Raw genomic sequence first — 12,372 nt, forward strand, 5'->3', positions numbered from 1 at the left:
ACTGCACATGCCCCCTGCACACACCACCAACAAAGGGGTGGGCAGACCACCTAAGCCGCCCCTCCTGCCTGGCCCCTGGACACACCCCTACCCTCACCCCATACAAGGAACCAACTCCCCCACTCCCCCAGAGTGAGCGAGGGATCCAGCAAGGGAAACTGTTGCTTGATTTCACTCCCTCCTGCTGCAGCAGGGGTCCCAGGAAAGCCTTATCTGAAACTCTTGTCTGGCCTCTTATCAATTTCTATTGATTAAGGAGGCCAAGAACCCTGGTCGGTAACAGTCCTAGCCCTGGTTGAGGCCCTAATCTAGCTCATTGTTGAGTCAGATAATGCAATTTAACAGTACTTATTGAGCACCTACTGTGTGCCAGGCACCATTATAAATTCTTTGGCTTTGTCTATTGTCAGTAAAGCTCTGGGCAGTGAAAAAAACAACAGTAAGTAGTGCCTGGGATGGCAAGAGTTGCCCAAGATATCTGCACACTCCACCCCGAGCCTGCGGCCAGGCCTCCAGAGGAAGCTGGCAGTACTGGAGGGCTGCTGGGTGCGAGATGTCTGCAGCTTGTCCAGGGGTCTGACCCAGGACCCTCATTCTTCGAAGTCTGGCTCCTGAAATGTTAACCCCTCTCTGTACCTTGGACAGAGCCATATAAGTTGCAGCTTCTACAGGCAAGGGGCAAGACCTCCCATGAAGTTTGCCTTTTCCCCCAGAAAGCACAGGGCACATGTTGGGCTGGGAACACCTTTTATTTGGCCACATGCAGCAGGGGTAGGAGAACTGCTCTCTTTCCAGCAGGAAGCAGAGGCAGGAATGTGGTCCGACAGGGTGGGGAGGTCCTGGGAATGGCAGATCCAAGGGTAGGGTGGGCGCTTGGAATGCTCTCCAAGCCACAGAGTGCCTGGCCTATGCATGGAGGTGGACAGGTGGTCCTTGAAACCCCCCCCATCCCACTCATCCAGGGCTCACATATCCCAGCTCTCAGGGCCCAGTCCTGCCCCCCACCTGCCCTGGGTTGCCGTGTGCAGGATTCCAGGGGGGTCTTTTGGAGAGCGTTGCCCTCACTTAATACACATGTAGCTTCTGGGGCTTCACTGACAGTGAAGAGAGTCCAGACTTGGCCGGGACCCCACGCCAGCCTGGGCCTGCCTATGTCAGACCAGGCCTGAGCCTCTGGACCAAAGCCACCTCGCTAAGCAGGCGGACAGAGTGAGAAAGCCTGGGAGTGGCAGAGAATGGGGCAGAGGATGGGCCAGCAGAGCCGTCCTTCCACTCGCACACCTGTCTGAGCTACCTCATCGCCCAGCATCTGTATTATGCAGGGCAGCCACAGGCTTGCCAGATGTTCTGACTGCCCCAGGTCTGAGGGCCCTCAAAGAAGACAGTGAGAAATGACCCAGCAAGGGAAGGTAGACACATAGATCTAGCTTACCAGCAGAGCTTGGAGACCCTCCCTCAGAGGCATCTGGGGGAGAAGCCTGGGGGAACACCATGCACCCCCAACCTCAGGGGCCCCATCATTCAGGTTGAGACCCCCGGGCGGAGAGCTAGCTACCCATAACATATGAAGGCTGTACAAATGGAAGAGGCTCCATGAAGAGGCAACTGGGGGGGGGGGCAAGGATGAACTAGGAAGTCTGGGAGAGCCTGGCCTCTACCTCCCCTTCCCAAGCCCAGCCCATCTCTGACAGCAGTTTATCAGTTGGGATTAGGTGGCTGGGGGCTCGGGGGTGTCATGGCAGTGGGGGCCCGATGGTGATGCTGCTGTTGGTGACCCTCGGGCCGTACCAGCCGGCCCAGTAGTGAGTGTCCACGCCGCCGTGCTGAAACCAGATGTAGCGGACGCCGGGTGGATAGTTGGAGAACGTGTGGGAGACCTGGGGGGCAGGGGCAGGTGGAGGGAAGGAGAGCGGTCAGGGGAGTTGACCCTGAGGGGGGTACTGCCTGAGGGGGTGAGGGGGCCAGGATGGGCTGAGGTCTCAGTGCTCGACCCAGAGTCAGCAGAACGGAATTCTAGTCCTCACTCTGATGTGGGGCAGACCACCTCCCCTGTCTATGCCTCCTCAGTTTCCTCATCTGTAAAATGGAGCAAAATCCTGCTGGATCCACTCCATGGGATTATCTAAGTGCAGCTCAAATGAACTGAAGGAAATTTTGCAAGCTGCCAAAGGATGTCCAATACCGTCATCACTGAGCACGTGTGGCTATTTAAGTTAAAATTAATTAAAGTTGAATAAAATTAAAAATTCAGTTCCTAGTCGTACTATGAACTGGCTCTTAAGTTTTCAATGGTCACATGTGGCTCTTGGCTACCAAACCGGACAGGGCAGACAGACCATTTCTTTCTTTCTCTCTCTCTCTCTTTTTTTCTTTTGGCTGTGCTACACCGCTTGCGGGATCTTAGTTCTCTGACCAGGGACTGAACCTGGGGCCATGGCAGTGAAAGTGCTGAGTCCAGACCAGGGAAGTCCTAGACAGACCATTTCTATCACTGCAGAAAGTTCTACTGGAGAGCACTGGTCTAGATCAGGAGTTGGCAAACTATGGTCTAGGGGCCCACTGCCAGTTTTTGTAAATAAAGTTTTATTGGAACACAGTCATGCCCATTTGCTAAAGCTGCTTTCACAACACAACGGCAGAGTTGATGAGCTGAGTAGTTGTGATACAGTAAAACCTGCAAAGCTTAAACTATTTGTATCTGGCCTTTTAAGAAAAAGTTCACTGAACCCTAACCTAGATAATAGTAATAACTGATATTAGTAATTAATAATAGTCAATCTTTTCGAACATGGCTTTACCAGCATCATCTCACTGATAATCTTTGAGAGCTCAGAGCAGCCAAAGCCCAGGTAAGAAGCAGCAAAACTGGGATCTCAACTTGGGCCTGTCTGACTGCAGTCTCAGCCTTGGACAATGTGCCCCCTGTCCCCTTCCCGGCTCACACACCTCCCTCCACTTGGCATCGCTCTTCTGCTGGATGGTTGCTGCGTCTGGCTGGAAGGTCCCCAGAGGTGCATGTGCTGACGACAGGAGCTGAACACACAGCTGGTACTTGGACCCGCAGTCTGGCCTGGCTGCGAACCTGCAGGCAGAGGAAGGGCCCATCAGGGCCTTGGAGATGGGGGGGCAGGGTGGGGGTGGGGCACCTGAGTGGCAGGGCCCCCCCCCAAACCCTCGCCCCAAGCACTCACCAGTCCTTCACCTCGATGTCTGGCCGTGTGGTGTCCATCAGCTCCTCCCAATACCCTTCAGCCTTGAGGTCCACCACCTGGGACTTGAGGCAGGTGCTGGGGGTGGGTGGAGGGGTGGGAGGGGCTGGGGCTCGCCACTAGGGCACTGGGGGGCTAGGACTGCCCCCTCCCAGAGCAGGAGAGACCCCAAGGTGCAGTGACTTGGGCTTCCCCCCACCCCGAGACCCCTTGGATCTTACTAATATGAAGTCAAGAAGTATTTCTTGACCTGGTCTTTGGGGAATTCCTTCCTCTGGTCTCCAGAGAGATCCTCCACCTTCCACTCATCGCCTCCATTCACGTCCAGGCTCCAGAACTCAAACCCCTCTGGTGGGAAAGCAGAGTTCGTATCAAAGGGAAGCCCCTCAGTGGCCACCTCCCAAGTGCCCCTTGCTCCTGGCACCTCTCCCTGGATTTCAGCAGCTGCCCTCAAGCCCCGTGCTGGGGAACCCTGCACATCAACAGCGCCTGCCTTGTATTAGGTGCTGCCTGTGTGCCAGGCACCATGGTAACTGATTTCTACTGGGAATCCTGATGATGGGAACAACCAGACTACTTCTGTGATGGAATGCTCCGGCGCTGGTCAGACAGATCTGGGTCTAGTCCCAGCTCTACCAATACTGGGCTCTGTGACCTTAGGCAAGCTGCTTTCTCTCTCTGAGCCTTGGTTTTGTCCTCTGTAAACTGGGGTCAAGAACAGGGGCTAGCAAACTTTTTCCGTAAAGGGTCAGAATACTTTAGGTTTTGTGGGCTACATATTGACTCTATCACATAGTGTCTTGTTTTTTTGTTTGTTTTTTAAGTAACCCTTTAAAACCATAAAAACTATTCTTAGCTCCTAGGCCAGATTTGGCTTATGGACCATAGTTTGTCAACATGCTAGTCAAGAACATGGCCATTGGGGAGTCAAGTGAGGCAGGCATCTGAAAGCTCTGGACAGCTTGGGGTTGTTTTACTATCATTTTGCTCCAGAATTTGGCCACATAATGGAGATTGAGGTTCTCAATCCATCAAAGTGCCTACTTAATCATTTACAACACAGCAAGGGAAAAGAGGGGGCTCTGGAAGACCGCAGAAGTCTTGTTTTACCTTTTGTTGGAATGTGCTGGGAAGAAGACTGGATCTCTCATTCTCTCATAAGCAAAGCCCCCTTTGTCTTCTGGGCAGTCCTAGTAGGCCTAGTCCTGGAGTCTGGGAGGCAGGCCAAGCAAATATGGCTCTGACTTCCTGGTCTTGTGTCTTGGGCACAATTCATTCCAACTGGCCAACATTCCCTCTCCTAGGAAAGGTCACTGGGGAAATAACCTTCAGAGTGGAATAATGCCACTCTTGGCCTCAGTCTGCCCATCTGAAAAATGGGTGCCTAACAGTACCTATCTCTTAGGATTATTGTGAGAAAGGAATTAAACCCCCCAAAGTGCCTGGCTGGCTCATAGTAAGTGCCTAATGAATGTTAGCTGGTATCACGACAGTGTGTGTGTTTGGGGGCACGTCATACCCAGTCTGCACCCCACCTTCGGCACACGGGTTATGCAGGAGGTTCTTGTGGAGGCTGCGGAGGAAGTAGAAGACCTTCCAGTCGGCCACGGGCTGGTCCCAGTCTTCGGTAATGAAGCCCTCACGCAGGCATTTGCGCTTCCAGAGGGTCACGAGGTCGATGAGGTCTCGCCAGAGGCTGCAGACCAGGCGGCAACGCAGCAGCAGCTGGCGGGCGGGCACGTGCGTGAACAACTCCAGCAGGATGTTCTCGGGCAGCTCGTTGATATTGCCCACCGCCATGGCTCTCCTGTGGTTGTTGAAAAGCTACACTACAGACCTGATCCTCTCCCCAGGACCCAGTGTTCGCAGCACCCCGTGGTGGTGGAGGTTCCCTCCCAGCACTGCCATTGACTATCTCAGGAAAGTCACTGGGCCTCTCTGAGCCTCAGTTTCCTCCTCTGTAAAATGGGGCCAGGAACAGTACTTACCTCCTAGAGGGGGTACAAGGAGCTTGGGACACAGCAGAAGCTCAGTAAAAGGTGAGCTCTGATTTTTTTACCGGCACCTCACAATAGCCTCTAAGGGAGGCTAGGGAGGCAGAAGAGGTAGCAGGATCTGCCCAAGGTCACACAGACAGGAGCAGCGGGGAAAGGAGCCTGAGCCTTCTCTGAATCTAGAGACAGCTTTTTTCAATAGGCCGGACGGTCTTTAGCATGGAAATAACAATTCGCAGCCCCGCAGCCTGTCTGGTACCTTCCGCATTCTCTCTCCCATCCTCAAAACGGAGGAGCGGAGATATGGGGGGGAGGGATAATTATCATTGTCTCCGACCGAGGTCCAAAGGGCTCTAGCCACTTTTTCGAGACCACGGAGGAAATGCTCTGGCTGGCTAGGACTGGAGAAGGGGTGGGCGATGGGGAGCGGGCTTTCCTATACCCCCACCCCCATCCCCGTGGCTGGGCTCCAGCCCCGGGTGTCCCCGCGCGCCTTCGACTTCCCATCCCTCCTCGTGGCTTTCAAATGTTTCCCAAAGTCTAGGCTTGGACCCCTGCGCATCGATGGCGACCCTAGCTCGGGTTCCTGCTCGCGCCGCCTCTCGAGGCCGCGCCGCGCAACCCCGCCGCCTGGGCCTTGTCCGCGCAGGGCCTCCCTCGGCGCACTGCTGCTTGGCCCGGAACCGCCGAGCCCGCCCGCCCGGCCCCCGCACCCCGCGTCCCTGCCCCGGCGCTCCCCGCGCCCACTCCCGCCGGTCACCTGCCCTCTGCCACCGCTGTGCGATCCCGCTCCACAGCAGGGGCTGAGCCAGCCTCTGCCTGCGGTCGCCTGTGGATGCGGCCCCGCCCCAGCCCGCCGAGCCCCGCCCCGGCCCCGCCTCCACGGCCCGCTCCGGTCCCCGGCCCGCGGGGAGCACCCGGCTTGGGGTGCGCCCCCCACGGATGTAGGAAAATTACCTGGGGCGGGGCGGTGTCGTGCCGGGAGGAGCCTCTGCCCACACCCTCCGCATGACCCAGACTCTCCCAGCCTCCTCGCCGCCTCCTCTCAGCAGCCACCCCAGGAGGGTGCTGGGAGACGCCCCGAATCGGACTCCCACCCGCCCCCATTAAAAAAAAAGAAAAAAAAGAAACGACTCCCGACCTTTCTTGGCCTCCTGGGTCCGCCAAGGAACCGGGAGCCTCAGGCCTCGGGCCGATCGCTCCGGACTGTGGGGCGTCCCGGCGCGGGGCCAAAGGCGGGGCGGGGGCGGAGGCGGGGGCCTTTAAGAGGCGCGGCCGGCCGGGACCCGACCGAGACGTGAGCAGCGCCTGGACTCGCCGCCGCCGCCGCCGCCGCCGCCGCCGCCGCCGCGGGACTCGGACAGCCCGCAGCGCTCCGGGTCCTCCTCCTCTCGCGACCGCGCTCTGCAGCGATGGACGGAGACGGTGACCCAGGTAGCCGCCGCCGCCGGATCCACTCGCTCAGCCCTGGAGGGGTGACCGGGGAAGGCGGGCGAGTGCTACGGAGAGGGGGCATCAGAGAGCGAGGGGGCCCCCGAGACACAGAGCGACACACTTTCACCCAAGCAAAGCCCTTGAGACAGTCTCAAAGGAGCACAGTCCTCTGTCTGGTGTCTTGATCTGCCAGAGGCCTTGAGAGATGACAGGCAGAGAGGGAGGTCTCCTGGGTCCCATTTACCCGGGAAGTAGCGTATGAGTAATACCAGGTTCCCGCCTCCTGAGGGTCTATTGGACCCGGGTCTGGGACCTATCAGGGATGGAAGAGGCCACAAGCCTTTTTATTTCATCAGCTTCTTCCATTTGCCAACTCTGGGCCGTGAGATGCCTGAATCCCCATAAATTTCTTGGGGTTACTGGCCTCTCCCCACCCCATCCCAGCCTTCCTCCTGGGATCCCTTGTCTGGAGGGGCTGTCCTTCATTTGGGTGGCTGGATGCCCAGTGGGGACCAGGCTGGTGGTGAGGGAGAGTTGGGACATCAGCTCTAGCCAATGCTCAGGGCCCTTTGAGACTGCCCAGTCATCTTGTCTGGCACCAAAGATCCCCCCCTCCCCATCTCTAGAACTCCCCGCTGGGCCTGTAGGGGTTGCCTGCTGAGTCAGGGTGGGAACAAGACCTCCCCCCACCCCTTCCTCACCAGGCCCATCTGAGAGTGGCCATTGCTTGGGGAGACAATGGGAAACAGATTGATGCTTGGCTACTCAGGTAGCCAAGCTCCCCACCCCTCCCTCCAGCCCTGAAAATCCTAGCTGCTTCCGCTCTTGCTCCCAATCCATGGCCCCCTTGCCACACCCTGTTTAGGGCCCCAGAATGGGTTCCTGCTTCTTCCCAGGGCCCAGCTATTCCCTGGACTCAGGGGCCCAATCCAGGTGAGTGAATAAGCCTCGGAGGCAGCTTCCAGGGGCCAGATAACTTTCCGAAGGCAACAATGTGGGGAGTTGTGTGTGCTCAAGAGGGGGTGGGGGGGGCCTGTAATCAGATCTGGGGCCTTGAGTGCCAGGCCTGGGGCCAGGAGAGGGGACTGGGCGAGGTGCACCTTTCGGGGGAGCATCAGGTGTCCCCCAGGGCCAGGACAGGGCAGGGCAGGGGGAGGGGTGGAGAGGTGAGGGCACTGGGCCCAGCTCCCCAGAGAGCTGTGGGCAGCAAGACGGGCAGGTGACATGGCTTCCGGGCAGGCATTTTCGTCTCTGCCATCCCACAGTTCTGCGGTGTGACTTGGGAGAAGTCAGTAAGCCTCTCTGGGCCTCAGTTTCCTCCTTGCCAAAAAGGAAGTGCGAAGCCCCACATCATAAAGATGTGGCAAAAAAGAAAGAAAAAAAAAAAGCTAACAATGAAGGGAACTGTGCTGAATAATAAGATTCACTCAATAAGATTTACTGAGGACTCACTGTGTGCTCTGGGCTCCGAAGACGTAAACCCTGATTTGGTTCTCAGGGGGCTAAGAGTGTGGGCGGTGGGGAAATGCTGCATATGAGGAGGTGAAGGGCTGGCCGCCCAGGTCCTGGCAACACCCAGCCTTGGGTCTAGGCCCTGCCCGTTCCTCCCCTGGTGCCTGGCCTCTTTCCACCACCACCTTGGCTTTCCAGGGCCCAGCACTTAGGACTCCCCTGACCCCCCTGTCCTAGGTCTGAGAGCAATGGCCTCCCCCATCACCCAGAGTGGCTCCGTCACCTCCCCACTGTCTCTCCCTCCTCCAGAGACACTGGGCACTCAGTATCCACTTATTCAAGGCTTCGATGGCCCAGCTGAGGCCAGCCAGGATCCAGGAGACAGTCCAGCCCACAGCTCCTGGTATCAGTCCCTCTCCTCATAATTTGGAATGCCCTTGCCCCCTCCTCAGAAGAGCTGAACATCAGGACTGTCTGATTGGCCTGGGATTACCCCCATTTTATAGACGAGGAAGCTGAGGGCCAGGAATAGGAAAAGGAGTGAAGAAACCTTCCTTCCCAAGCACTTACTACATCTCCCTATTTGATACACATGTTCTCTTTTAACGAGCTTCCCTCCCCCATCCCCAAGCCCCTGTTCTCCCTTCCCTTCAGGCCTCAGATCCCTGTATCCCCTGCCTGAACACCAGCAGTGTGACCTTTGGCAGGTCACTCCCCATCTCTGAACCTGAGCATTCTCATCTGTGAAATCAAAATCATAACCCTCAACTCAACGAATCATTTTCTCAAGGCTGTGGTGGTTAAAGGTGGCTCTGGAGCCAGACTGCCTGGGTTCAAATCCAGGCTCCGGCCACTCATTTGCTGCGTGATCCTGGGTGGTTTTACCTCTCTGTCCCTCAGTTTCCTCATCAACGAAATAGGGATGGTAATAGGGACAACCTAGAAGAGATGCTGTGAGGATTTAAAGAGTAAAAATTAAAATGCTCAGAATGGTGCCTAACACTTGCTAAGTGCCCAATAAACATTAGCTGCTGACAGGGAGCCAGGCAGGGCGCCAGATGCCAGGCACGGGGGATGAAGCAGTGAGTTTCCCAGACCCGGTTCCTGCCCTCCTTCCCTCAGTCTAGTCCCCGGGAAAGGTGTTTATAAACCATCAAACCCTTGGACAAAAGCTAGGAAGGAAGGAACTCCCAGCGGTGAGGTGAGAGAATGCTGTAATAGGGGAAGTTGGGGAGGGCTCCCCTGAGGAGGTGACCGGAGCAGGGATCTTAGAGGGCCGTTGAGAGGGCTAAGGGGCTTCACTGTGTCAGGAATATCATCAGTTACTGCTGTCGGCTCAGGTATGGGGTTTACTGGCACTGCAGGGGAGACTGAGGCCTCTGAGGCCACTCTTCAGACTTGGAGCTGATCCGTGGCCCCGGGCTCCTGGGCCATCTCCACAGGGTCCCAGGCTCTGGTCACGGAAACTCCGGCCCCCGCTGAGGACTGTCCGAGCGTGGGTGGGGGCGGATGCCTTTCACATCGCGGTCGTGGGGCGCGGCGGGGGGCAGTCTGGGGGGAGTCTCAGCCGCACCCCGCCCACCCGCAGAGAGCGTGGGCCAGCCGGAGGAGGCCGGCCCGGAGGACCAGCAGGAGGAGGCTGGCGCGGAGGAGGCGAGCGGCGGGGAGGAGCGGCCCGAGGACGAGGGGGAGGAGGAGGCAGCGTACCTGGACGAGCTGCCCGAGCCGCTGCTGCTTCGTGTGCTGGCCGAGCTGCCCGCCGCCCAGCTGGTGCAGGCCTGCCGCCTGGTGTGCCTGCGCTGGAAGGAGCTGGTCGACGGCTCTCCCCTGTGGCTGCTCAAGTGCCAGCAAGAGGGTCTGGTACCCGAGGGCGGCCCCGAGGATGAGCGCGACCACTGGCAGCAGTTCTACTTCCTGAGCAAGAGGCGGCGCAACCTGCTGCACAACCCGTGCGGGGAAGGTGAGGCTCGCGCCCTGTCACCCCGGCCCGGGGAGCTCAGCTTCTCCTTCCGTACAACGCGCAGTAACAAGGCCAGCCTGCTTTGAGGGGTGGATGAGATAAGGCGCTTGGCGCAGTGCCCAGCACAGAGTAGCCCCGGTACAGACTGTAGTATTATCCTCCTGTCCTGCTCCGGGCCGGGGGAAGTCGGGGAGGCGGGCGGGAGTTGTCTCTCTCCCAGATCCTTCCACCCCCAGGGAGCTGGGGCAAGACAGGCCCCGCGGAGGACCCTCCTGCGAGGGAGAGAGAATCTGGGGACAAACAGGACGTGCTCACCATTCACCCCCACCATCATCTGCCCACCGCGACACCATTCAAGGACCACGTTCATCCTCCCCCCACGATAGGGGCAAGAGCCAGCCCTGCCACACCCTCGCAGGGACTGGGTGACCAGCGTGGGGCTGTGCTGTTCCTACAGAGGACTTGGAGGGCTGGTGCGACGTGGAGCACGGTGGGGACGGCTGGAGGGTGGAGGAGCTGCCCGGAGACAGCGGCGTGGAATTCATCCACAATGAGAGTGTCAAGAAGTACTTCGCCTCCTCCTTCGAGTAAGGCGAAGGGGGATGGATGGGAAGTGGGGGAGGGGACCTCCACTCAGTCCTAACCCCCAGTCTCCCAGGTGGTGTCGCAAAGCGCAGGTCATTGACCTGCAGGCTGAGGGCTACTGGGAGGAGCTGCTGGACACCACTCAGCCGGCCATCATGGTGAAGGACTGGTGAGCGGCCGTGGGGGAAGGGGAGCGGGGTTGAGGGGCGACCTGGAACCGGCTACTCTGCTTCAGAGACCGCTGCCTCCCTACCTAGAGGTTGCAGTCACGTGACCATGGGTTTTCAGGAGAAGGTGGAAATCCATCTCCCCTCCTGAGTTTTAAATGTTGACAAGTTTTTTTGTTTTTGTTTTTGTTTTTTAATATCCATCTGCTCTCCCAACAAAAAGTGTCCCTGTGGGTTGGCGTTGGTCCCAACACTGGGTCTGGCCCACCTGGGGTTTAGTCCTTGGGTTTGGGCAAGTCACTTTCTCTCTCCAGTCTCGGTTTCCTTATCTGTAAAATGGGAACATTAGTATTACCGGTCAGCAGGGTTAACTCCTGTAGAGGGTTGGGCCCAGAGTACCCGCTCAGCAGGGCTGAAGCCTTCCCCGGGCGCTCCCTCCCTCCCTCGGGGCAGGTACTCGGGCCGCAGAGACGCCGGCTGCCTGTACGAGCTTACGGTGAAGCTGCTGTCGGAGCACGAGGACGTGCTGGCCGAGTTCAACAGCGGGCAGGTGGCAGTGCCACAAGACAGCGACGACGGTGGCTGGATTGAGGTGAGCTTGGAGGCCCGGGGGCGGCGGGGCGGGGCCTGGGCGCGACGGGCGGGGCTCGTGAAAAACCCCGCCCCGGCCCCGTGTGGGCGGGGCAGGGCCGGACTGGCCGAGAGGCTTGGAGGAGGGACGCTGCGCTGAGAAATCCAGGGGGCTAGACGAGGGTCAGAGCGCCGGGGTGGGGTGGCTGGGGGAGGCCTCGGGGCTCCGAGCCTGACCCTCCCTCCCCCTTCCCCCTGACTCCCCACCCTCAGATCTCGCACACCTTCACCGACTATGGGCCGGGCGTCCGCTTCGTCCGCTTCGAGCACGGCGGACAGGACTGCGTCTACTGGAAGGGCTGGTTCGGGGCCCGGGTGACCAACAGCAGCGTGTGGGTGGAGCCCTGAGTGACCCATCCTCCAGCCTCCCCCAGCTGCCTTGGAGGGGCAGAGGCGCGGGGGTAGATAGGGCTTAGTCGGTAGCATCCTGACCTTCCGCACCCGGCGCACTCCTCTCCCGTCCCATGCTCGAAGACCAGCCCCCTCAGAGGGAAAGATGGGTTTTGTTGGTATATATTTGCATCTAGAAAATAAGATGGGTGAGGGCGTGGGCCTGCATTGGGCCCGCCGCTGAATCCCCTGCACCTAACACTGTGCCTGCCACGAAAATGGGCGCTCAATAAATATTATTTGTCGGAGGAAGGAATGAATGAACACAGGGATGAATGAACTCCCCTCCCTTTGCTTAGTCTCTGTGTCTTGAGGGCCCCTGGCCCAGCCTGGAAAAATACTTGGTGGGGTTCCAGCTGCTCTGGTTTCCAGGGGCCCGTGGGCAGGTGCAGAGCCAGCCAGGCCTGGTTCCGCCGGACAAAGGCTGGGATTGTGAGGCCAGGGAGCGGGGAGCTGGGCCTGGCGCCCGACTGACACCCAAGCTGCCCAGAAGCCAGAACCGGGTGTGTGTGGGGGGCCCCCCTCCTGGCCTCTCTTGATCCCTCTCCCCG

The 12,372-nt window shown here is 58.6% G+C and overlaps 2 protein-coding genes across 4 annotated transcripts; one reads left to right on the forward strand and one right to left on the reverse strand.

Moving 5' to 3' along the window:
* Window positions 1–740: 740 nt before the first annotated feature.
* LOC133088947 (F-box only protein 44) lies at window positions 741–6,394 on the reverse strand. Of its 3 annotated transcripts, none has more exons than XM_061187093.1 (6): window positions 6,345–6,394; window positions 4,745–5,016; window positions 3,431–3,557; window positions 3,192–3,287; window positions 2,947–3,082; window positions 741–1,877 (listed from the first exon to the last, which is right to left on the reverse strand). In XM_061187093.1, the coding sequence occupies exons 2-6, from the start codon at window positions 5,007–5,009 to the stop codon at window positions 1,734–1,736; spliced, it is 768 nt and encodes a 255-aa protein (XP_061043076.1). In that variant the 5' UTR covers window positions 5,010–5,016; window positions 6,345–6,394; the 3' UTR covers window positions 741–1,733. The 3 variants fall into 3 exon arrangements, with proteins under 3 accessions (XP_061043076.1, XP_061043075.1, XP_061043077.1); XM_061187092.1 differs by lacking the exon at window positions 6,345–6,394 and adding an exon at window positions 5,964–6,045; XM_061187094.1 differs by lacking the exons at window positions 3,192–3,287; window positions 6,345–6,394 and adding an exon at window positions 5,964–6,045 and having other exon boundaries at window positions 3,460–3,557.
* Window positions 6,395–6,507: 113 nt separating this feature from the next.
* On the forward strand, window positions 6,508–12,061 carry FBXO2 (F-box protein 2). Its single transcript, XM_061187096.1, has 6 exons — window positions 6,508–6,637; window positions 9,678–10,049; window positions 10,507–10,636; window positions 10,708–10,803; window positions 11,255–11,393; window positions 11,645–12,061. The coding sequence occupies exons 1-6, from the start codon at window positions 6,616–6,618 to the stop codon at window positions 11,777–11,779; spliced, it is 894 nt and encodes a 297-aa protein (XP_061043079.1). The 5' UTR covers window positions 6,508–6,615; the 3' UTR covers window positions 11,780–12,061.
* The last annotated feature ends 311 nt before the right edge of the window (window positions 12,062–12,372 follow it).

Source organism: Eubalaena glacialis, chromosome 3 (assembly GCF_028564815.1).
Source record: "Eubalaena glacialis isolate mEubGla1 chromosome 3, mEubGla1.1.hap2.+ XY, whole genome shotgun sequence".
Lineage (NCBI taxonomy): Eukaryota > Metazoa > Chordata > Mammalia > Artiodactyla > Balaenidae > Eubalaena > Eubalaena glacialis.